Genomic DNA, 26,469 nt, shown 5'->3' on the forward strand with positions numbered 1-26,469 from the left:
CCTAATCCAAAGTTATATACACTTGTTGAGTAGGCCATTCTAAGTGTATCTCAGGCTTGTTGGAAGAAGTAAAGGACAAAGCAGCCTTTCTTAATAAAAAAGACCCACATCTCAGCCTTCTGCAGTTGATGACCACAACAAAGAAAAGTATCAAATACTATTAATAAATATTTTTTTAAATAAAAGCTGCTACCTGACTGGAAAGACATTTAGAGAAAGATGAATCCTTGCCATTTTCATAAAAAGAAATGTAGCATTTTTGCTCTTTAGCATTCAGTTTTTCCATCAGCTCAATGTGTACCACAGGCTTGACCTGAAATAAAGTTCAACAAGAGTGAGTATAGGTCCTGCACCTGGGGAGGAACAATCCCATGCACTGGTACAGGCTGGAAGCTTAACTACTGGAAAGCAGCCTTGTTGAGAAGGACCTGGGAGTACTGGTGGGCAGCAAGTTGACTTTGAGCCAGTGATGTGTCCTCGTGGCCAAGAAGGTGAACAATATCCTGAGTTTCATTAAAAGGAGCGTAGCCAGCACATCAAAATAGTTTATCCTCCCACTCTACTCTGCCCTAGTGAGACCACATCTGGAGTACTGTGTCCAGTTTTGGGCCCCCCAGTTTAAGAAGGACAGGGAACTGCTTGAGCAAGTCCAGCAAAGAGTTACTAAGATGATCAGGGGACTGGAGCATCTCCTTTATGAGGAAAGGCTGAGAGACTTGGGTTTGTTCAGCCTGGAGAAAAGACGACTGAGGGGAGTTCTCATCAATACCTATAAATATCCAAAGGGTGGGTGTCAGGATGATGGGACTAGGCCTTTTCAGTGGTGCCCAAAGACAGGACAAGGGGCAATGGGCACAAGTTGGAACACAGGAATTTTCACTTAAATATGAGAAAAAACTTCTTTCCTGTGAGGGTGCCAGAGCAGTGGCACAGGCTGCCTGGGGAGTTTCAGGAGTCTCCTTTCCCTGGAGACATTCAAAACCCACCTGGATGTGTTCCTGTGCCCCCTGCTCTAGGTGTCCCTGCTCAAGCAGGGGGGTTGGACAAGATGATCTCGAGAGGTCCCTTCCAACCCCTGCCATTCTGTATTTCTGTGACTATGCTTTTGACCTGATGAGGTTACAAAGAGAGAATGGTCCTATTTGACAAGAGAGGAAACATTTGCATAAATCATACTAATTTATTTCTTTTAAATAAGGCAACGATTTCTATACGTATTTTAAGTGGTGACAGGTTTTCAGGACAGTATTTTGATTGGTGTTTTGTTTTTTGATTACGCTGTATTATTTCCCAGGTTTTCTTTACAGACGTTTGCTGATTTCCGATTTCTTTGTGGAAGTTGTCTGAATTTAGGTCTTGCCTGTTTGTTAGAATGGCTTTAGGAATTGTTTCTGAATCTTTTGTAAAGATACCATCCTCTTCAAACGTTAGCTCTTCATCCATCATTAGATAAGAGCATCTCTAGTTGTGATAGGGAGAACATGTTTGATGAACAGTGGAAAGAACTGATGTGTCCCATGTTGTTATCTCCTAAAATACCATGCAGTAAGCAGTCCCAGGCGAGGGAGATCCATTTCCAAAGGCATTGCTGTTTGTCTTGGCTCTCTCACCCAGCATCAAGATTTTGGGAAGACCATTGTGTCTGCCACCTTTGGAGCTGAGGGTTCTTTATTCTTTCCCCATCTTTCCCATTTGGGAGAATAACAAAAGAGATCTCACTGGCACCTAAGAGGCAAGGACCCATGTAGCAATAGTATTGCCCTGAACAACATGGCAAACAACTCTTGGAGTCATCTAGTTGAAAAATGTGAAGGCAGAGAATGAGGTTGTGTCATATATAGAAGGCAGGTTAAGAAAAGGCATGGTGGAGACAAGGTGTGTTAAGGAAAGGGAGATAATTAATACTAAACCAAGTTAATATTGCAATACTGGGCAAAAGAGCAGAAATCTGTCAGATACAAAGGTAAGTGAAAATAAAAACAAAGCTATGCAGCTATACATGAGGCAGTTAAATGTGATTTGTAAACAGATTGAATGTAGTTACTGATATTTATCCTGAGGGCTTTTTGAGTATCCCATGTTGCATGGCTAAAATATCAGTATCTCAAGTTATTCTGTGTCCTTGGTCCTCAAAGAAACAGTTGAGTGGTAGTATTGGAGACATCCAGCAACAAAGGAGTTAAGGAAAAAGCATGTAGATTGGTGATAAAAGTTTTTTGGAAATCGATAAGTTGTCTGTAATGGGCAAAATGCACATTAAAAATGGCATCTCTGCCTTTTAAAGAGAAAAGCACTGTAGGGAACTTATCAAAATGCTAACCTCTAATGAAGAACAGCAGCCATGTTGTGTGCTTGTGAGCCAAAAGTCTTTTTGTTAATTTTACCCAAATGCCTTTCTCCATACCCCGGTTACTGTAGGTAATTCATTTGTGGTATCACTTACATGTTCCTTGGTAATTTTTCTGATTTATGACACTACTAAGCATGAATCTGTTAAGACCTTCATGAGTAGTATTATTTTATTACATCATAGTCTGTTGTCTTTTGTAACATCCATAAGTTATGTACACAGTATTACAAGGATTATTGAAAAATGGACACGACTCCTAGATGGAGTTCAGTTTTCAATGGCTCTTTGCTTTCCCTTGGCAGCATATCAAAGCAAAGTAATAACGTCTCGGTGCCAACGTTTTAAAATGTAGCTGAGATGTTTAGTGTAGGGTCAGATCTGTTCCATTTCACTTGCTGCTTCCTCCTGCTGCCAGGGAGGCTGCTTTTAGTTTGTAGAAATCCCTTTCTCATGGGAAGGTGAGTTTTAGATACCACAATCTGAGCCCTGAGAGGCAAATCAAAATAACGCATCACTCATTTATCATAGGCATTGCCCAACTTAAAAGAGTTTTTCCGGACTCGGAGCGCTCATTTGAGACGGCTGCTGAAATTGGTTATATTGCTTGCTAACCTGTCTAATTACCTTGTCAAAGTGTTATGCACCAGCCATGTGGACTCTCCCCAATGGGCAGGAAGGTCTGCAGTTCTGGCCCTGTGCACAGCCTGTCCAGACAAAGCTGGAGACCGCTGGTGCCACATGTTCTGGATTGTGCCTTTCTGACAACTACCAAGCCTGTGTTAGCCGGCTCTCAGACTGTATTCATTGGGAGCCTCCTCCTGAGGGTAACTGAATTCCTCACCTTAAATGTAAAATAAGGTAGGGCAATGTTGATAGGGGTCCATTCTCCAATTACAGTATGCACAATTTAATAGAATGTAGACAGTAGGAGAGAACACCTGCACGGAAGTTACTTGCAATGAATAGAAAACACTGAACCTTGGTTTTCTTCTGGTTTGATTTGCAGGGTGTGAGCGTGTGGAGGAGGGTTTTTTTTTTGTGGCTCTTTTTTTTTTTGTGTTGGGTTGGTTTGGCTTTGGGTGGGTTTTTTGTCTGGTTTGGGTTTTGGGCTGGGGGGGCTGGGGTTTTGCTTGGCTTGGTTTTTTGAGTGGTTGGTTTGTTGTGGGGGGTGTTTTGGATTTTTTTAGAAAAAAAACCTGTGTAGAACACAGCCCTAAACCCTATTGAAATAGATCCTAAACACCATTGCAGAGTTTAACTCCAGTCCTTGCCTGCATGCTGTAAACGGGCCAGACCTGGTTGCAGATGGCTATCAGTTCCCTCAGACATAGGTGGAAGCTGCTGGTGAACAGTAGACTCCCAGCATCTGATGACAGGTTGCTATTTCACGCTCTACAGTTTTGTTTCAACAGAAATTCAGTATGTTGTCTCGCTGAATGAATTTGTCTTTTCCCAATATGTGAAACTATTGCATTTATGGACCAAAAGCATTTTCATATGCATACAAAGACATGTCTCGGTTATAGTAAATGTCTGAGATTTATTGGAGAGGAACCGCGCATCATGCACCAGGAAAGGAAAAAATTTTGCCATGAGTAACTTTAACAATCATTTAGATAGATCATGAATCTGCTTATATTAGCTATCAAAGTGCAGCGTTTTGGTGATCTTTGTACAAGATGTTCAAGATAATGCTTATCCTAAGGAAAAATATCTCTGCATCAGTGGTCATTACTGTAGGACACACTGGATAGTATTTTCTGAAGTGCAGAGCAGGTGTAGCGTGGCTTTCTTTATTCCCTTTGCAAACTGGCATTGTTTTTGGGGAGAGGAAGTGAAGATGTTTGCTCTCATGAGTGAACACAGTTGTCTTTAGGGAATTCAGACATTTGAGGAAAACCAAGAGGAATACAGATGGCAGTTGAAATAGGCATTGAAATGTTTATTACAATGGGGCATTTCCACTCAGATTCCTTTTGGAAACGAGTATTTAGAATTCTGGTAAGCGAAGTGAGGAATGCCTATTGGAATAAGACATTACCTGGGTTTCTAAAGGCAAATTTAGTTCTGTTTTTGTGATGTATTGATTCTGCAAGTTACCACTGAATGCTTCCATTGTCCAGGCGCTTGGACTGTGTTTGATTCATGTAAATGTTAGAAGTTATTACTATTTTCATCTAGTATCTAAGGTGCTCAGTCAAGGATCAGTCCCATTATACTTATCGCTGTACGGATAATCCTCAGACACTTGGCAGTCTAGGCATTTGGAGGGTGATGCTGTATAATCTTTACTAAGAAACTTAGGATGTCGTGACTAATAATTGAAAAATCAAGACTGCATAGAGTACAATACCTCACTGCTTCTCAGCAAACTAGTCTTGACTTAGACAGTAATAGGTTAATTGCCACATCCAGAAATGACTCTTAATAATTCCCTTTAGGAGCCATTACCACATGTGGGGTTTTCCTTGCGATATTTATAACTGTAATCTTTGGTCTCAAAGCTCATGTAACTGTTCGACCCAGCAAAAGGGTTCAGAAAGGTAATATCCTGCTCCTGTCCTTAGGCTTTGCTAAAAGTAGAATTTCTAGTTCAATCAGTCAAGCCCCTGCCATTTTCGGGCATTATTCCAATCTAACATATTTTGAATGTCAAGTGTCTTGTGTTTTGCGCTCACAAGGCCCACAGGAAAGTCTAGACAAAAAAAGTTGCTGTTATCATAGGAAGCATATCTTCAAATATATCAGAAGGTCTGTTCTTTTGCTCTTCTGTTCTTCTGTGGCTGGACTGAATCACGATTGTTAAAAGAGAGGCAGTTCAGCCAGGTCTGTCTGTTCCCACCTGGAATAAGTAGCATAAATTTGCATAGCATTGTCTTGGCATAGGATCCTAAAGTATGTCTTAATTTTGCAGTGGCTGTACTGAAAGTTGCCTCTTGAATGAAATCTGTCTGTATCACTCTCATTTGTCTGCATGTTGTATCCGAGGACTACTTTTTTTTTCCCCTTCCTGTGTTAACCCAGGTACCATGTTGTGCTGCTGTCACGCTTGTCTGCGTTTTGTGAAGAAAACAGTTTTTATCAGTGTTTTTTCCTAGCATAACACCTTTTTTACTCCTGTCAATTTTATTACTGTCAATTTGAATTTAAGTGGATTATTTCAGCCTCATAATTTTGTAATCCCTAGACAAGATATGCAACGAATGGCAAGTTTTCTTGAAGGAAAGTAGCATCGCTTGAATTTTGACTTAAACCGTGTCAGCTGTACACAAGTGACCTTATGTGGGTCATTTTAAAGAGTGCGCTATATGGTGCAGTCAGACATGAAGCAACAACACTACTTCTGCTTGCAGCTAGTGTTTCTCTTAATTTACCTAGAGCCCCGTGGACCTTACATGAAATAAAATAATAATTTGAAGAGACTCAAGTCTGAGGTCCTGAGTCTGTAGCTTAGACGTACAGAAGCCAAATTTCTCTTCCTCTTTTGTTTTTCCTTTTGTGCTGTTGAGATTTGGCAACATTGCAACAATGGGCGGTTTTCATCTCATTGACAATGTGGTTTACGCAATCAACCAAGAAGACAAAAGTAATTAATAATCATCTGGGAGCATTCACTGAGTGTCAGTCACTAAAAAGTATTCCAGCACTGCATTTTGTTTTTCTGATCATTGAATGTATTTTAGCTCAAGAGGAAAAACACATAAAATATGTACTAATTACCCTCTGCTGCTCTGTGTAGGACTGAATACAACTTTAAGGTTTCACTATGGTGTTGCAGTGTTTCACATGAACTTCCATGGTCACCAGTGTCAGATGACTGCCTATACATTTCTAATTCATTTAAGCAGGATGGCTAATACTAGTGGCCTTTCATTCATTTTTAAGGTATCTACACACATTTATTGCATCTAGGAGGAATGTTTGCAGAGATGCTATAACAAGCTACTGAATGAACAATCCAGGTGATAAAGGTACCTTCCAATATATGAAATTAGGCATTTTCCTGCCAGTTCTCTTGGTATTTTCCCCCTTTTATGATTACTTAAGTAATGATTAATTAGCACATCACCTTTGCCATTTTAAATGGTGAAAGCAATGCACAGAGGGAAAGAATATACCCATTTAGAGGTTACTTTCACCCACAGATGCTCCCTTATAATGAGGTAGACATATTGCCCTAGCTTTTTGAGTCCTCTGCTTTGTTATGGGAAGTGCTACTGTGGCCTGGCTGTGACATACACCGTATCCTGCACCAGTCACCAAGTGGTTTTTTGATTTTTAAGGTCAGATATCTGTGTTTAATAATAATAAAAACCTGAGGTCTGACTAGATAACATTAAGCTGCCATGGCAACTAGTTTTCTGCCTGAAGCCTACTGGGCATGATCCAGTGATAGTATAATCCCTGGGATTTATGATCCTTATTGCTATCTAACACATCAGCGTGAATACTGCTAGGCTGTCTCTGCTCTTCTTCCACCTTGTTTGGCAGCTGGTAGGTTTCTTGTCCTTTTTTGATACAAAAGCACAGTGTTCAAGCAAATTGGATATTTTTTTCACCATTATCCATTTGCGAAGGTAATGAGCACCCCTGTATTACATGGTGGTTCTGCTTTGAGATTGGCTGTGCCCGCGGTTTGCCACGGGGATGCTGCTGCAGTTGTGTCGAAGTATCTGTGTCCAGCTCTGCTGGCTGCGAGGTTTTCCAGGTTCCCCCTGGAGATATCAGAAGTCATGTTTTCGGAAGGAAGTGGCATGCAGAGATGCCATGTTAACTTGAGGATGACTAAAGACCTTTTAAAAAATCATAAAAAATATTTGCATCTTTGGAAAATTAGATGGTAGTGTGCCCAGAGGAATGACCTGAGGGAGTGACAAAAGCCACCAGTGTTGGACTGACCAGAGAGAGGAAGGGAGGAGAGGAGAGAGGAAAAGCAGCGCTGATATTTGTGGAGGGTCATCACACTCAAATGTGTGCTGGTTTGTGAAGTTGAGGAGCAACTTTAGGGAAACTCTGTCCTCTTTCCCCTTGTTGCATCCATAGTCACCCGGGAGGGACTGCAAAATGTGCTCCCAAGTGACGGGTATGCAGCAGGATACAGAATATTGAGTGGTCCTGCATCTGTTTCAAGACACTTTTTTTCTAAATGGGAAGCAGGAGTGTTGGTAGGATCACTGCCATTTTGTGACAGCTGGGAATTTTTGATTGTTGCAATGCAATGCAAACAGAACACTTGCTTCTGCCTGAGCACTCCTGTAATTTGAGAAAAATCCCTAATTTTATTTTATTTCTTTTCATAGTAAAGAGTGACATGTAGCCTAAATGTGATATGTGCATGCTTCTCCCCTGTGTTCTGTTGTTGTTCCTAAACCCTTCTCAGTGGGGGGGCTTAAGCCACCATGGAAAACTGCTGACCAGTTGAATTGGTGAGAGAGATCATCAGCTCATTTGGAAGCACGCACCCATTTGGTATTTCAGCAAGTCCCATCTCTTTACAGAAACTTCAGGAGCCTGCATTTTTATTTATTTAGTTAATTGGTTTATTTTTTTTTAAAGACAGCCCTCCAGTGACAGGCTCTTTCTCCCTAGGTGTGCTTGAAGCCTAAGCTTCAGTCTGGGTTGTCAGCCTGAGATTAGTAACGCTTCAGCACCTCTGCCCCTCTGTCAGGAGCAGGGTTGCAAGAGGGGGCAGGAAAAATGGCAACATCAGGGAATAAAGCAAGTTTAAAAAAATATAAAAACCAGAACAGAACACCTAGAGACAGACGGTGGAGGAGGAATAAAGAAGAAAGAAAGAAGAGCAAGATAAAAAACATGAAACCTGAAGCCTAGGACTTTGGGCCAGGAGCCGTTAGCAAACAACATATAAAAGCATCCATTTTCTGTTCTCACCTTATTGCCAATGGGGGCGGGGGGAACTGGAGGGGAGGGATTGGGGGTGGGGGGGAGAGAAGAAGCTAACTTTTTTCTTGCATTTTCTAGAGATAGACTAAAAGGCAAAGCTGCTTATCTAGTTTTTGCTAGATATTTAAGTCATTACTGTAGCAATAAAACTGCCCTTTAATTGCTGCACCATAATTGTAGGTATTTGTTTCTTACACAGCTTAAGGTCACATAAAAATGAATAGAGGTAAAAATAGGTTTGTTTTAAGTGCCTGAATTTTGAAACTGTTTTCTGCTAGCTATCTGCAGAGACAGTACTTTCCCTTTAGTCTCCTGGTTTGACTGTTCAGTAGATATATTTTTTTAATTACCAAATTGGATTTTAGCAGGTGTAGTCAGTTGATGCATTATGGGTATGAGAGATTAGTGTTTAATCCTTCTTTTTATTACTGTGTAGATTGGAATACTTGGGAAAGTATTAAAGGTGCACTGCGTAGTCCAGAGTACAGAAATGACGTTTATTATGGAGTTTTCTTTCAGCTAGCATCATTTAGAAAAAAAGCTGGCGCAGAACTCTGCAGGGGCCTATAGGCTCATCTGTAGTGAAACTGCCCTAAACAATACAGAGCAGAGGGAAAGAAACCTTTTTGTGTTTTTAAAACAAAAGCAGTTGTTGAAATATAAGTACTTCCCCCTCTCGAAGATGCTTGTTCTCTTTTTCTGCATTTTATTTTTTCTAAAATAAAGACAAAAGGGGTGTCAAAGCGGAGAAGATCTTTGTGTCAGTGAGTGGTAGAGGCAAGGACTGAAAAGGATCAGTGAATCAGATATAATTTGGACTCTGTTTGAGATACCAGTCCTGTGTTTTGCTGATGGCTGGTATTCCCGTTCTGAAAAGCTGCAGAGGCATTTCTGTCGAATAGAAAGAACATTATCCCCATTTTCATTCTGGCATGCCTGTTACGACTTTGTTCTGTAAACAAAGAGGATTATGGGAACTGGAAACTAGATGGCATTTTATTAAAGAACTGTGCTAGTCTTTCACTGTGAATGCAAGAATCGGACAGTCTGGTGATAGCTACCTGTGAAAGAAAAGACATTAAAAACAGACCTTAGTGTTTGAATTAGTAGGGTTTATGAGGAGGCAGGACAGAGTCCTCTAATGCAGGACAGAGTATGTCCTGGGCTTTACTACTTCCCATTTGCACCTGCAACAAAATACTTGAAAAAAAAAAAAATCTCAAAATGCAATTGTACAAATTAAGAGTGAAAAATTTATGCTGCAGAAACTGGGAAGAAGGGGCTCTGTGTCCACTGACCTGCTGTTGTGTAGGCTACCAGATTGCTCTGAAAGTACGTTGTTTTAAGAAACGTGCATATTTGTCTGTCTAGAACTAGCAGTCTGGGGTGTAAGGCAGGAAGGAGAATTGCATTGAATGAGCGTTTGCTGCAGTAACTAGCACAAATTATTTTTACCAGCATGTCATACAACTTTTCATACAACTTTTTATAGTTTTTCTGCAGCAGTCTACTCACTTAGCATCTTAATTCCACAGGGTAAAGTCATACATATATATAAGTACTAGGTTTTACCTAATGCCTGCTGCAGATCACTCTGGAACTGCTTTCAGTTAATAAAATAAGTGTACAGTATGAATTAACCCATAACTCCTGCAAATCACTTTTCCTTTTAATTATTGTTTTCCTAACTGAATAGATGAATGATTAAGCAAATAGGACAGCGTGGAAATGTGGACAGTTAAGCTGTTATGAGTCAGATCACAGAACACAAAGTTGGTAAATAGCTTGAGTGTATCCCCAGTTTTCTCTCAGTTGACACTTTTTGGTGTGACTCTTTTTTTCCCCCCTCTCATGAGCGTCATAGCCTGTTTTTCACTTGGCACCAGGCTGTAAAGCTTGTGAGGTCAAGTGAAAATAGGAATTAGAAGCAAGTGGACATATTTGGCCCTTAGTAAGTGGCAAAACTCCAGTTGGTTTCGTGTGACCCATTGAAGTAGCCTTTTACTTGGCATGGGCTGGGGTGGTGGAACGCAGTGCTCAGCACAGAGGTGGAGGTTTTGAAAAGCAATTACTGAATTAGCAGGCTTGCTTTTCAGAAAGTGGTAAGCAGCTGCCTTTTGACAGCCAGGCTTTCTTTTAAAGTATTGCAGGTTGGTTACTCCAAAAAGGCTCAAAATGAGTAGTGCTTTGAGATTTTTCTGGACGTTCTGGAGTACAGGATAAAATACAGTACATGAATATGAAAGTAGCGAAAAAGGGGATTAGAAAAAGTACTAGAAGAACCCATTAGAAACAGCACTGGTGTACTGAAGTATCTCTGAAGGATGTAATGACAAATTGAATTACACAGGTAGGGAAATGCCATTGTCCAAGATAACCTGATTATATTCCATGTTTATTTTGCATCAGCGATTTCTGTAGCTAATTTTCTCAGCTTACAGGTGAGAAGACAACATTTTTCTGGCCGCTGTAGACCACCCATGTATCAAAAATCAAATAATGTTTTTAAGCTGGTCTCAGGAAGTTATAAAATCAGACCTGCTTTAAAAGTCCTGCTGGTAGTGTAAAAGGCAAGTTAGAATGTAGTTCAGTTCTTTGTGTTTATGATGGTCCACCATGATGTCAAAACCGTGCTTCTCTTGAAGGTTATCTGTAATGGTAGTAAAAGATGTCTCATGGGCATTTTGCATGCCACTCTAACAAGCCATGAGCTGAAATACGAGCATGTGCGCTTGTGTTAGTAGGACTAACAGGTCACCTTACAGCTACAGAAGTAACCAGCCTGAATAAATGACTCATTTAGAAAGTAGTTAATTTTTTAATGGGTTTTAGTGTAGTTTTCAACAGTTTCTTTCTCTGAAAAGTAGGAAGACTTGTTAAACACAGAGTGTTCTTAGAGGAAGGTAGCATTCAGATATTAACTATGCAGATAGCTAGACAGTTCAAGCAGAATGTTTCCATATAATTTTTCATTCTGTCAAAGGTAAAAGTGGTATCTGGCAGGTAGTTATATGTAAGCCACTCTCTTACTCTATTTATTTTATGTGCTGCAGAGTGATCCAGAGTGGATTAAATATACTTGGGTTTTCCCTTGTAAGATGCACACTCTTAACGGTATTGCTGGAGTGGATATGTCGTTAGCACTTCGAATTTGTTGCAATTTCCATAATGTCCTCTAAGTGAGTCTTAGCCTTGAGGTTGATGCTTAGGCTTTGAGAACGGCATTCAAGAGGAGTAATACTGTTCCAGCAAATATACAGAAGGAAATACACTTTTCTGTTTGTTTGCATGCGTGTGGATGTTATCTAGAAGTGAATTGGATATTTTCAAAGTGCAGAAATCCACATGGCAAACTCAACACAACCATCTTGGGAGCAAAGCAAGTAATGAAAATTCTGTATTAATATTCTATATTGTACATGAATATTTTCACAAAAAATGATGTTGCTAATATAGCCCATTATATCATTCTGTGCTCAGTCCTTGGGTCAAGTAATTCTGGTGTTATTTGCCTAAGATAAAAAGAGCAGAAGCAAGTTGTCAGAGAGTGCAAACCAACATGAGTAGCTGAAAAAGGGGTTTTATTGTCTGAGAAATGGTTCTAGGTAATTGAAGATTACTAGTAAGGTACATGAGGTTAGGCACGTATTTCATAGATACATTCATCTTGGGAGACCTCAATATGAGTGGTGTAGCTCTGTAGTGCACTTTAAATGAATTTGCATGCTTAGTTCTTAATATTTTGTACACTACACATGTATGCATACATTGTAATTACTTCTGTGCAAGAGTATTAGCTTGAAAGCTTGCTTTAGTACCACAGAGCTGTAGATTTTCATTTTAAAATGTCGTCACAGAGGTTCTCTCTTTTTCTTTTTTAATAGATTATACTTGTCTTGGTTTTAGGACAAGAAAAGACTCCTAAATTAGGATACTAATGGTCTTTAGTCTTAGGGTCCAATGTTTAGTAATAATCACATGCTAATACAAAACACAATTTTTCTTCTGTTTAAAGACCCTGTTTTTGTAAATCCTGGTGCATTTTTGCCTTATTTTGAGCATGTGAACTAATTGCATTTCCTCCCATGTGTCAAAGCTGGTGTGCATATTATTGTTCTGATAGGACCAAAGGTATTCTCTTTAAAACGAAAAGTTATTTCAGACTATGATTGAATACTTCCTAGCACTTTCAAATAATATACTTAGAAATCTTTTTAAAAACAGATGCTTTTCAGAAGGTGCAGAAGATATTCAAAAGAGAAATCTTTAAAAATCAGCATTGTTTTTACAGATTGAGACACTCGTATCGGATCATTTATGTGAAGAGTGTTACTAAAAAGCAGTAAAATATGATACTTGATTACTTTTTCTATTGCATGTAAAGTGATGATGCTATATACTATATCTAGTTAACCCTTTTTAAAATTAAAAGAATCCATATGATTGATCTGTCAACAGAAAATAACTTTTGGAAAGCATGCCTCCTTTCCATGTGGTTGTTAGAAAGAACATGGTTGGTATAAGCAACCATTATTCTCAGTGAAAAAAGTATTTCCTGTCGCATTTGTGCAAAAATCTTTGCCTCAAAACCTACAGTCAGAAATCACTCTTTGTTCATACCAGTTGAACACTGAAAAATGAAGCAAAGTGATGTAAATCGAATTTACAAGACTGATAACCATGCAGCTGGGGGGAGAGTAGCTACTGCATAACCTGTACTCTGTCAAGGTAATTTAATTATGGATGGCTGTACTTGAGTATAATTTGTTAATGTGTGCTCCTTGCAAAGGGAGAATAATTCTCACAAAGCATTGACAACTTTATACATTTTTACCAGGATACTGTCAAAGGAAAGGGATTTTCATTTTATTTCATAATACACAGTCGCCTGGAGGAGGAATATCAATGAAGTGGCTAGGAGGGTGGTTCTTTCTTGGTTTTGTTTTTTGTTGGTTTTTTGTTTGGGGTTTTTTTGGTTTTTTTTTTTTTGCTACTGGAGTCTATATGTAAGAAGATGGGAGGAAAGAAATGCTCTTCTTTATGAATTTAAGTATATAAAAATTAATGTTACTGTGCAATAGTTGAGAAATAATTTTTTTACAAAATATTGTTGTGATATCTCAGTCTTTTGGACCTTAATGACTGTAATGCTCATTGTAAATTTCACCTTTTGAAAGAAAGTGATCAAAGTTTAGATTAATATTAATTTTCTTTCCCTCTCCCTACTTTTCAGAAGTAAGTCTGAGAAGAGCCAGAAGTGAATCTGGCTCGTTCTTTGTCCGTTTGGTCAAGCCTCTCTTTTGAAGAGCCGATTCAGAGAGCAGCTATAGCTGAGATGAGAGGTCAGCAGAGGCACGGAGCTATGGGATATATTGCTGATGGTTTTTTTCCTTAGTCTCTTAATGTGAACTGTTTCCAAGAGTTTTGTTTGTGAACAGAGATGGCGCTTGGAGGAGGCCCAGCTTTCTTCATGCCTGGGGTATGGGTGGTCTGTGCCTCTGAACGCCAGTACAAGCGGCACTGTTTGGTAGTCCAGTCGTTAAGTTCTTAAATCATTATATGTAGGGACTTTTGAGTAAATTCTTCTTGGACACCTTTTTATTTTTGTGCTAAACAATACAGAATATCCAGCTCTGAAGGCTGGCTAATCAGAATTACAGAATTAGGACTGTAGTAATGATACCTGGGTACTTGTGTAGTTGTTTTAACTGGTAGTTTTATATCCTTGGTTTAGAATCGTGCGTTTTCTCAGATGGCTGTTTTGTTTTAGCATACTGACTCGAGCAGCAAGGCTCAGTGTTGGAAAGAGTAGGAGACCACTGGGATGGTCAACATCTGCGAGCTGGACTTTCTGCCTGTCTGTTTTCTCCTCCCATGTGAACAGCAAACCAGAGGTTCTGTCTCCTCCAGATCTTGGAGACCTGTAGTCTGTAGATCCATAGGAAAATAGGTCAGTTGTACTTCATGGAGCAGGTAGGATAGACTTGAGTAGTAGGGCTTGCCTATAGAGTAGTATGTATGAGAGGCTGAGTATTAGCATTTCAGTGAAGCACTCTCACTGCTAATGAGGAAGAACCGATGCAACATCTGCGAGGAGCCCTAGCAGTGAGCCTTCAGCCTTTTACCCAGGCAGATCTCTTCTTCTGGGTTCAGTGCTTTGTGGGACATGGCATGCTCCTCTCCCCAAGGTGAGCCTGGCGTTACACAGAGGGAGACTTTCAAGCTCTGCGAGCCGCCTGGAAAGAGCAGTATCCCTGCCCAGCCCAGCAAGATGGATGTTAAGAAGGTTGACGTTTTATAATTTATTTTGAGGAGTGCTGTGCTTTTGTCTCATTTTTGTACACGATGGACCCTTTCGAAGGAGTATTTTGTACAGTCTTTTCTGTGAGGAGAGGGCAAAGGGGCGATTCTGGATAACTGAAAGGGTGCAGTAAGGAAACAAATTTTATGTGTCATCTGAACACCAGCTTGGCCCCTGAAGTTCAAATACAAAAAGGTATGATTCTTGTTCTCAGTACCTTCCTGAAACAAGTCCATTACAGAAGAAAGCATATGATGCATGACACTTAGTAGTGATTCTTCTTGAGAGGGACCTTTAGGTTTTGAAGCTAAGTAGTTTGTGCATGGTTTAGCACAGTATAAAAAGTCCAATAACTGAAATGAAGCATAAAGTCTCATTTCATCTTCATCTTCACTATGTGCATTTCAGCACAACCTTCGTAATGATATTTTGCACTTCTGTTGCTCATACAATCAAAATATTTCATAATGCTTTGGAAACATTAAAGGACGATCATTGGTTATAAAAGCAGACTTTCATTTTTTACCTACTATTATTTGTAGTAACCCAGAAGATAAGTGGTAGTGAAAGCAATTGGGTAAAGAAAGCAGCAACCTGTTATCTGTTCTGTTTTGTGCACTTGCCATCATTATCTGTACAATGAGTTTTAGTGACTTCTTGTTCCAATGTGCATCTTTCAGACAGGACAAAAGGAGGGAGGGGGAGAATTAAACAAGAATGGGTAACTCCAAAGTAGATGAATGGACATGTGTGGTACGTGAAATAGCTTTTTAAAGGGTGGGGGGAAGTTAAGTCTTTAACTTAGATTTTCTCTGTGAGGTAAGTATTTACTGCTGACTTCATCTTGTAGATGAGCGATGAGGAAACTCGGGCCCAGAGCTCATAAATGACCTACGTGAGATGATACAGCTGAATCACAGGCTGAGCTGGGCACAGGAGTTAATCTCTTAATGGACTTCTGGGTTTCTGCCTTGCCGCTGTTGGCAGAGAAGGCACTGGAAGCACGGTTGTGTTTGTGACTGTGGTTGCAGTATAATTTGTTAAGTGTGTTTAATGAATTGACTGGATCTTTGTGAGGCTCGAGGTGCAAATCCCTACAGCCGTTCCACTGAAAACCAAACAAAACATCGCTTAGGACATGGAGGGAAAGGGTTTTCTTGTGGTGGGGGACAGGTCTTTGGGAGGCAGGCACTCTATCCAGGGTTAAAAATTTTGCCTAGCACTCAACAGAAGGATAGCACTGTTATGTGGACTGGCCCCTACTGTAGTCTTCACTCAAAATTGAATGTGGTGGTAATAACAGCAACAAGTTCAGTCTTTCTGCCTTTCAGTATTTTTAATGCATTTTATGTCACACTAAGTTCAAGTGGATTGCTTTTTCATTTTTTGTTCTTCATTTTGTGTCTGTTTTGCAGTGAAGTTTCGAAGCTGTGATGAAAACAAAAAAATACACTTTGGAAGCAGTGAGCCAGAAGATTTCAGAGTAGGCGAAGATGGTGTGGTCTATGCAGAGCGAAGCTTTCAACTTTCAGCAGAGCCCACAGAGTTCGTTGTGTCTGCTCAAGACAAGGAAACCCAGGAAGAATGGCAAATGAGAGTGAAGCTAACCCCTCAACCAGCCTTCACAGGGGCTTCAGAAAAGGTGAAAAAACAACTAAATGCGGCCTGTATAAATGCATCTCTGCAAACAGGCCTAAAAATAGGGATTTGATTCTGTCTGTCGTGTACCTCTCCATGAGGCATTTTATTAATGGACAACTAGTGCATGCAAAGCTGGAGCCTCAGGAAGAATGTTTTTATAGCCTGTTATTCTGTAGCTTTGCTAAGGCATGGAAAGGCATGCCTGTTTAAGTATATAGGATTCGTTTATGTTCGAGCTTTTTGTTTGTATAGTTTTGAGATTTATACCTGAATTTAAGTCAGACGTGGTCATTTCTTTATTTTAAATTGCTTGAAAGTATTCCAGTATTTATGCAAGCGGTTAAATATAACCACAAAATAAACAAATTTGTGCTAGAATGCATCAGTCAGGTTTATTAGATGGGAGCTGTAGATTTACAGCAGTAGTAGGAAAGCATTTCTGGCAGGGAATATTGGCTTTGTCTTGTCCCTTCATAATCAAATGGAGATTGTAAATTATTCATGATTCCAGCACTACTTGGTAAGGAAGGAAGCTAGTCTCCCTCTGCTGGAAGCTGCCATGGGATAAAACACATACTGTAGCAAAAATCTAACCTAGCAATATACAAAGAACAGTGCATTTACTTTAGGAAAACAGTATTAGATCTACTACTGTTTTCTGTTGTATTACTTGCTGCCTGCTGCTTCTTACTTTCTATTATAAAATGCTTAGTTTAGAAATAAAGCACAAAATTTATTCATAGATTAACATACCTGTAATAGGTACACATTAAAGATTAAGCATAATGTCAAAATAGACTGTGGTTATGTGAGACATTTTACCCAAGAACACACTGGAGACCATAGCTGTGCAATCCTCAGTTTTCTGTTTGCTTGCTTGATGATTGTTTTAAATCTTCTAAGGCATGTTTTTAACAAAGGAAATGTCATTTTTGTCTGTAAAAATCTAGTAAAAGAGCGGATACTTAGGTATGCCAGGGCGTGCCCTGTTCTTTCCAAAGATCCAGTTCAGGCATCCTTGCCATCAGCAGAATGTAGAGTAGTGGAATCCGGCCTTCAGCTGGGCATCTGTTTGTACTCTGTGGCATACTTGATTAGTTTTTTTTTTTTTCATAGTTTTTTATCTTAAAAGATTTGGAAAAAGTTTTTGTTGCCCTGTCTCCACCCTTAAGCAAGCTAGCATGGCTGTATGTGTGCTGGCATCCAAAGGCTTCAATGAGTGCAGATATAGAAAGGAATAGGAAGGGAATGTTGACACCCAGCAGAGATTAATGCCCAATGTGTAAAGTGGGTCATCTACTGCATCCATCATGGCTGACATAGGTTTAAAATAATTACAGCATTAATTCTATGGGATTTAATAGGGTCATAAATATTTGAGACGTTCCTTACCAGTATGTATTAAACTTCTCTTGGAACTCAAATTATATTTTAGCACACCCAGATCTAAATTTAATGTACAGTAGCACATTACCTGAACTGAAGCTCTGGCTAATGAGAAATACATAAATGCATAATATTAAATCTGCAAAATTTTAACTACTTTTCAGGAAGTGCAGAATAGTTTACACAGTAGTGCCATGTTATAAATGGTTTATAATTCCATTTCTCCTCCAACTTGAATACGGGGAAAAAGGAGTTCTTAAAATTTTGCAATGTAGTTCTAAATAATATTGGTTATTTTCATACCTCACTGTGAATGTAAATGAAACAGTTCTATGAACACAAAGGAAAGACAGCCTTTCAGTCAATTATCTAATTGTATCTGAGTTATTTTATAATGTCTGCTAGTAATTCTTCTTCTAACATGTGCTTAATTTTATCTTGTACCTGGGAAAGGACCAAAAGAAAATTGAAGACATCGTATTTCCATGGCAACAATACAAGCACAGCAGCCCTCTGAAGAGGCAGAAGAGAGACTGGGTTATTCCTCCAATCAACCTACCAGAAAATTCCAGAGGACCTTTTCCTCAGGAATTAGTTAGGGTAAGAAAGTTAATAGCAATGTGGTTTCAGTGTCCCTCAGAGAGCTCTTGAAGAGATTTTGTGTGAATGATGTCTTGTTTGTAGTCTAAATGTTTATCAGAGTCTTTTGAGTTGGTTTAGGTTGCTGCCTCTGTACATATTGGGCTAGGCTGCATTTACGAGGTTTGGTTTGTTTTTTTTTTTGAGTTGTCCCTATGCTCCTGTAGTGGTGGAAGGTGACCTTGGTTCGAGTGGTAAGTGCTGTGGTAACTTCCTTAAGTGGTTAGGGAGGATCTCTGCCTGTTTAGTTCTCCAGCCTTCTGCACTGGAGTTTTTCCACCTGGGGAAGGGTGTGGGGGTGAGCAGGAGGATGAGTGCACCAGGAGGCGGGAGGAAACAGGATGAGGGTGCTAGGACACTAGCTGTTCCATAGGACATGGCACAGACATGGCCATTGTCCAGGAGCCCAGCACAGGAGAGGACTTCCAGCCATGGTGCTGGTTGGTCATGATCAACTTCTGCAAGGATTTTTGGAACCTGGTAGAGCATTAGCCCAAGTTGATAGGTTGTAGTTTTGCTCTGCTTTGTTGATGTGCATGCTGGTGATTCACCTGCTCCTCACAGATCCACTGACCTTTAATTTTTTTCCTCGGAAGACGAGACCAAAAATCAGTCTTTAAACAAAAAAATGTAAGTTTCTAAAGGGCTGCTGCTAGTAGTGAAGACAGTCTGTAGCTTTGGTCTGGGAAGATACAGGAGGAAGAAAAAAAAAACCAAAACCGACTTTTAATTTTTTAATGTAGTTTTATGATTTTTCTAGGATCTGAACAATTCTGTATAAGGTAAGAGTACTTATTTGTGTTGGTGTAGAACAATCCATCCTGTTATGAGAAATAAGCAGGGATATTTTTATGTTCCTGAAAATGAATTGACCAGCCTTCTGCCACAGTACATTTGAAAACCTCAAACTTTATACTAACTTTATATCATTTCCAGGATAATTATTTTTACAAGTTTAGTTTAAAGATGGAAAAAAAAGAGCTGCTGCTTGTCTCATCAGCAGTCCCATCCACTGGTGATTTGTAGCTAATGCAAACATTCTCTTTTTTGACATGTAGATTAGGTCCGATCGTGATAAAAGCCTCTCCCTACGGTACAGTGTGACTGGCCCAGGAGCTGACCAGCCTCCAACAGGCATCTTCATCATCAACCCCATCTCAGGACAGCTGTCTGTGACAAAGCCTTTAGACCGGGAGCAGATTGCTTCTTTTCATGTAAGTTTAATTCACCATAAATCAGATTATCAAATTGAAGATTAACATCTGCTTCAAACATGACTTGAGCAGCCAGCATTTAGTTCTCTATGAGATATGATTTGAAGAGTTTGTAGCAGATTTGTATTTATTGTACTTACTAAGGCTAACTCGTACTATGTTTAAGCAGCTTAAATACATTAACATACATAAACAGTGATTAAATGTATTTAGATAAAGTAATTTTAAAAGATTGAAATATGGATACTGTAGCTTATATTTCAAATACAGACCACTGATCACAGTCTCCACTGTATTGTATATTTTTTCAAAAGTTTACTTTTAATTCAGCAACTTAAATTAGGATGTGACTGCTATTAGAACTGCAGCAGCTGTGATTTGAGAAATGGATGGGAAGAATAACCTACCAATTTTCACTTTCAGGGGCAAATCTAAGCATTTTAATGGAATTGTAAATTAGGTCTGTCAACTTATGAAAATGATATTCTTTGCTCTAAAGAAATTGACAAAGTAGACCACGGATTCCAGTATTAGAGGAAAAGAAAGGTTTGAAGGAAGGGGGGAGACCAGGCTGTGACCTAAAGTTGTCTCTGCTTTTGAGAGACCACACTGAAATCATTACAGAAGTCGCTCAGCTCCTAGAGAGAGTTTCCAGCATGTCGTGGGTTAAAACACTCCTTGCCTCGTGCTCTGGGAGGCCCTTCGAATGCTGCTCCTGAACAGGGGAGGCGGCAGGAGGCATCTGGGTGGAGGCGGGGGGAATGACTTTCGCCAGACTACAGCAGCTCTGGCACCCACAAGAATTTTACTGAGAATGTGGCATTGGCAATTCAAGATTTTACTGACTTAGGAATTTACATTTATATGAGTCATTTCTAGAGTGGTGAGTTAATAATGCCCTCTTGCTCCTTTCTAGTAGGTTTGTAGCCAGAAGACACCTACATATATATATATATGTGTGTGTGTGCGTGTGTGCATGTGTGTATATAATGGCCTTCAGCAGGACTGCCATAGGAGAAATCGCTGTTTTGCGTAGCGATTGCCAGGCTCTGGCCTGGATACATAGGTTTAAATTTGCAGAAAGTACCATGTTCCTTTTTTTTGGCTGTCCAATTTAAGATGATTTAGGTAAACCTGGCTGTCAAAGGTAGTTACTCAGTCCTTTTTCACATTCGGGGCATTAAATTTAGGTGTTTCAGTATCTTTCAAACTCAGTCCATAAACTTTTAGCTTAATTTTAGCCTGGAATTTCAGTGTGTTTACTGACAGTGATTTATTACAAACCTTGCCTTGGTGTTCCAGGTAGCACAAATCTATTCTGTATGCTTCTCCTATGCGTTCATGTCTATTCAATATCCATAATATCAGTAAAGAATTTTTGAAAGTGGTGCCAGTGTTCATTCCCTATGGATTGTTAATAAGTTGCTATCTGTTTGATATAAACCTCCATGTTTTTAGAATCTGTTTTCTAACAGTCATTATTAAAAACAGATTTATATATGACAGTAGGCTTTGGTATTAATCGAAAATACATGATTCAAAATAATTTTCAGCAAATCAAAGAAGTAAATCTGCAGCTTAGAATAGTTTGGAAGTCTGAACAGCAGTTCTGTTAGCAACTTGGAAACTCGGATGGTTGATATGAGGGAGCAGTGGCAGACAACAAAATATATTCAGTTAAAAATGTCTGGCCTGAAACTTCCTGCCACCATTACTGTATCTATTTGTGCCTGTATGTTGTGCAAATTCTAATACTGTTAATGATGTTTGCAGCTGAGAGCACACGCAGTGGATGTAAACGGAAACCAGGTGGAAAATCCTATTGACATTGTTATTAATGTCATTGATATGAATGACAATAGACCTGAATTCTTACACCAGGTTTGGAATGGGACAGTCCCTGAAGGATCAAAGCCAGGTAATATATGGGCTTTCAAAGTGTATGCAGTAACATTTTGAAGGTGATGAAGGGGGTGCATTCAGACCTTGTAACGTTTTCACAGGTGTCTTATTAGTGTAATGAGCAAAATCTCAGCATCTTAATTTTTTCACCTTGTTTTTAATTCACATGCTAGCATGCTAGGATTAATTCCCAAAAGAAGAAAGTATTATGTACATAAACTAAAACAGAGAAGTCTTTAAGAATATGACTTTTAGGTGCCTGTTCTTGAAAATCCGATCTATAGTGTCACAGTTCTTGCAGTTATGTTCATGATAGCCATTGACGTTCATTTAGTTGACAGCTCAGGGTATGAGAGACCTGCGAAATATCAGCAGATCCTGTTCTAGTTCTGAATCTCAGAGGCTTTGCAAATACTGGGATTTGAAATCAGTTTCATTTGAATTCTCAAGAAAGCCCTAAATGTTGTTCACATCTCATTAAAATTCTAATCGGCTCAGGCTGAAGTTTGCACTATGGCTGAAACCACTTTCTTAATTTGTCAGTAGTGTGAAATGAATTTTTTAGAAAGGTTAGCACAAGAAATGCATTTTCTCACTTTGCAGTGTTGACTTGGCATTTGAGATGAAAAGAACATGCATCTCAGACCTTTGAAAGAGTTTTATTTACACTGATTTTCAATCATCATCAGTGTGCGCACCAATTCTGAAAATTAAATATATTTCCTTTGGCCCAATTAATAACATTTTTATCTAAACGTGAGGAGCTCTGTTGTTACAGAAATGTTATTTATGGCACAATTGTAGGATTTCATTGTTTGTGGAGCTTCTTCAGTTCTAAGCAAATCTGATATTTTATAAACACAAAGTATTTTTATCTCCTCCTGTGTATTTTAATTATCCTGTTGGTGAGCCTTGGGTTTAACAAGTTTGTTTTAAGTAAGAGAAGGAATGTGCAGAGTTTACCAAAAGAAATACATGCTTTGACCATTGCTTGTAAGTGATCTTGTGTGATCTGAGTAAACTGTTTATATAACATCAATTATTTATCCTGCTGCTAGGAACCTACGTGATGACTGTTACTGCCATCGATGCTGATGATCCCAATGCGCAGAATGGGATGCTGAGATACAGAATCTTGTCACAGGCCCCGAGCAGCCCCTCTCCAAACATGTTTACAATCAACAACGAGACCGGTGACATTATCACCGTAGCAGCTGGGCTTGACAGAGAGGTATGGCAGGCCATAATCCCATAGGCTGGGTTGTACTTTGTGAAGAAGCATTTACAAATACTGGTCTCCCTCCCCGGTCTGAACTTTCTCCCTGGAAAAGAGGGAATTAGGATGGGGATTAAAATTGGACCCACGCATTCTGTACATATAGTCACTCTTAGTTCCATGACGTCATGGAAAGGATCTTGTCTCGAAAGCCTGTTTGTAAGGTAGACACTAAGCAGAGCGATGCAGATAAGGACCTCAGAGGCTCGGTCTGGGTGCTGAGATGGGAGGTGTTTCTCAGCTTCAGCCTGTTCCTTTTGCTGAGCTCCACAGGCAAAGAGTAGATGGAAAATGGAATCGGCTATACGTTTTATTTATTTTGGAAACTTCAGGAGAGCTTCTGTCCTCTTCCTTGCTCTTCACAGAGAGGTGGTAAATACTTGAAATCTTCTGGATACTGTGTTGCTAAATTTGCAGTAATTTGCATATTAAAATAAACCAGGAAAAATGTTGTCGCTTTTAAAATTTGAAAAGCACATTTCTAAGAAATGAACTAGCTGGTATTGAAAACTGCCCAGACAGAGACTTGTCTCGAAGCTTGGACACACATTCAAAACCTTTTTAAAAAAAATAATAAAAATATCTGACTGTCAGTAATGCTCTGCTCTACATGATGGGCAAGTCCCATTCTGCCTAGACAGTTCTTCACTGTGCCTACTACCAGAGAAGGAGGGTGCCAGACCCTCTACTCTAGTTCATCCATCTGTGAGATAGGAATAAAAATATTTTCCCTCCTAACTCAATCTGTCACATGGACTAACTGTGCTTTTGAAGTGCTTGAAAACTTCACAAGAGAAAAGAATTATTTTATAAATAAACTATGCAATCCAAACAAATCTTATTTCAACACATCTTGTTTCAACTTTTGCCTTACTAACCTCATTTTAGCTCATTAAATCTGAAGGGTTTTTTTTAAACTGGATTTGCTTGTTCGGCTTTTAGCTATTTGCTTATACTTAATTAAAATGGAGAATGAAAATACTTTCTGATGCTCTGGACTGGCTTTTAATATTCTGATGCATCTGAGTTTGAAAGGGGCAATCAGAAGATTTGAAAAGCTAAACAGACTGTTAGATGTTGCAATTAATTTTTAAAGTTATTAACATTCATTCTATTGAACTTGGATTTGAAAAGGGTGGATTTGAGGAAGGGAAAACCCTGAACTTTACAGTATTGCCCTATTAAATTAAAAGAATGATGGGCAGCTTTGCCCTTGTTTCTAAAATCCCCTGGTCATCTTTGACAGGTGAACTTTCAGAAGGACATAGCGATAACTCTGAGCTTTATTACTTAGTGACTAGCTGTACCAGAGTGATTTAACTTGGAAGAAACCAGCTGTCTGTGGAGCTTAGGCCCTTGCATTAACTGATGTCATTTGCCATCAGTTTTCATGATGGATCGCTGTACTGATACCCAAATGAGTATTTATAAACAGTTCTTGCACATGTTGAATATTAATGATCAATGTTAAATCATGCAAATATTAAATTAGGCTAATATGAGATAAAATGGTTTCCTTCCCAAGCCATTGCTCTGCTTCCTTCATTTCCTGAGTCATTTTGTGGAAGCCAATTAAATGAAAACGACCAGGAGCCTTGAAAGCCAGATCTGAATCAAGCAGGTCTTCGGATGGTAGGCGGGGGAGTGCCTTGTTGCACAAGGTTTCTTGTTGTCCAGGAACTTCAGCTTCACTACCCACTTCTGCAATTCTGCCCTTTAAGTCTTGACTGTCTTTGTAAAGCTCTAATTAGACTCATTAAATACTACACACAATTTTAAATTCTTAAATTACGTGACCCATTATTTATGGGAGCATAAGTGTTGTAGGCATTACAAAAGTAAAAAAAAAAAAAAAGAGTGGTTCTTCTGATGGCATTCCTCATCTGCTAGTATTTTAGGTTAACATGCACAATGCATTATCTATGCTAACACGCACAGGAGAAATGTTGCTGAGGTAGGGAACTCAGCTAAAGGCAGAAGAAAGTCTTTCACTTGCTATCCCAAAAGATGCTCTTTCATGAGATCCAGCTGTTCTTATTTCTTCCACTACTGCTGTGGAATTCACGTCAGCATTAAAACATCTGCCTTATTGCTGGAGGTACCAAAGAATTCAGGCAGGGTACTTAAATTTACACACTGACATTCCTGCCTCACGTGAGGTTAATTCAGTGAAGTGTTCTTTTATTTGGCCAGTGTTGAAGTGGAAAGATGTGACCTGATGAGGTCTGCGTTCTTTCTTGAAGCTGCCAGTTCATTTTCGGATGTGTTGCTGCAAAGTCTCCATGCAGGCTGCTGACACATGCTCCACGGCTTATTCCTGGCTCTTTCTCAACCTGCAGTTGAAAGCAGAGAGGCACCTCCCCCAACTTCCCCACGCTTGAAAAGTTGTGCACTTGTCGATTTCTGAAATTTCATTCCCAGCAGTTGATCTTCTGTATGTGAGTGCTGGAAGGGGGAAAACAAACAAAAACACATATACGCTGTCATTTGGGGCGCTTTCGAGGGCAGTTTCTAGTGTGCTGCTTCTGTTGGAATTAAATAAGAAGATTGTACGGAAGTTGAGTCTCCGTGTAATAATAATGGAGTTTCCTTAATGAAATTTGCTCCTTGGGATCAGTGTGTTAAGACCCAGATGAATCAGAAGCACCTGCTGTTTCAGTAACGTAGAATCATCTGGCTGCAAGATCTGCTTCAATACTGCTCTAGATTTTATTGCTTCACAATAAGTAAAGTGTGTTTTTTTTTTCCTGGATGAGAGTGGTAAAAGTATTTCTTTCATTCCCTTGTGACTGCTTCTCTTGGTGTCGTGAAGGAAACCTTTAGGATGTTTGTTTAAGCTTTTTGAAGGTCACTTTGCAAGTATATTTTCCAAGCCAGAATTCGTATACATATTTATGCATTACTAAATGTATATATTGCCTTTCTGTTTAGATAATACTACTCTTGCTTTTTTTTAAAGAACTGTAGAATGCATATGCAGTAATACACATTTGAGGTGTGTTGTGTAAGGGTTCCTTTGTGAAAGAGGACGTGAGCATAAATTATCTTCAGTAGGAGATAGATTCATACAGCTTATTTTAAAAACTTTTTTTTATTCAATGGCTCACATTTGCTGCTTGGAAGTATGCATAAACATTAAATCTCTAATGTCTCTCATAATATTTGGCCAAAATTTTGCAAGAAAGTTAGACATTTTCAGTGGAATTGCCCTTGTTTATTTTTGTATCCATATCCATAGTCCTTTTCTGTAAACAGTCTCCATGAAAAGTCATCTGTCATATACCCCAGTCTTTAAGTAGTGGGAGAAAATAAGGTACCGAGTGAAAAAGCTGTTTTTCTTTAAGTATTTTTATTTTGCCAGAAGGTTTTTTGCCAGTGTTAGTAAACCATTCACGAAAGTGATGTTTCGAAGTAATAACATTTTCTTATGTTTGTGTGCTTTCTTTTGGAAAGAACTGAATGATAACACCTAGTTCTCTCCGAACTAGGAAAATGAACTGGCAAATGAAAAAGCATATGCAATATTTGCATTTCACGGCACAAACCGTTGAGGAGCTAAAGTCAACTTCTCGGCAACCCTACACAATGAACATCTGTCTAATTTTTCTTTATTTTTTTTTTTTAACACAACCATGTCAACTTTGTTTTAAACTTCTAACTGGTTTGATGTCTCAGTTGGGCATTTCTTGTGCTTGAGGGAGCCCTGGCCCCGCTCCAGCTGTGGCAGGAGCGCGGAGTGCCTGGCTCGGAGGGCCGTTACTGATGGCAAGGGCAGCGCGGGGCTTGTGGGGGGGAGGAGGAGGAGGAGGAGGCAGCGGCGGCCATCTTCAGCTGGGTTGTTTAACATTTATGGAAA

At 39.4% G+C, this 26,469-nt stretch overlaps 1 protein-coding gene across 2 annotated transcripts in view; it reads left to right on the forward strand.

The window, feature by feature from the left end:
- The window catches only part of CDH2 (cadherin 2), a 118,998-nt gene that overhangs the window by 64,632 nt on the left and 27,897 nt on the right, over positions 1-26,469 (forward strand). For both annotated transcript variants that reach the window (XM_064442814.1, XM_064442815.1), the window contains exons 3-7: positions 15,971-16,197; positions 18,036-18,182; positions 19,280-19,435; positions 21,209-21,353; positions 22,396-22,568. In XM_064442814.1, coding sequence (XP_064298884.1) covers positions 15,971-16,197; positions 18,036-18,182; positions 19,280-19,435; positions 21,209-21,353; positions 22,396-22,568 — 848 coding nt within the window. The remainder of the gene's footprint in view (positions 1-15,970; positions 16,198-18,035; positions 18,183-19,279; positions 19,436-21,208; positions 21,354-22,395; positions 22,569-26,469) is intronic.

The sequence above is a fragment of the Phalacrocorax carbo genome, chromosome 2 (assembly GCF_963921805.1).
Source record: "Phalacrocorax carbo chromosome 2, bPhaCar2.1, whole genome shotgun sequence".
NCBI classification, from domain to species: domain Eukaryota; kingdom Metazoa; phylum Chordata; class Aves; order Suliformes; family Phalacrocoracidae; genus Phalacrocorax; species Phalacrocorax carbo.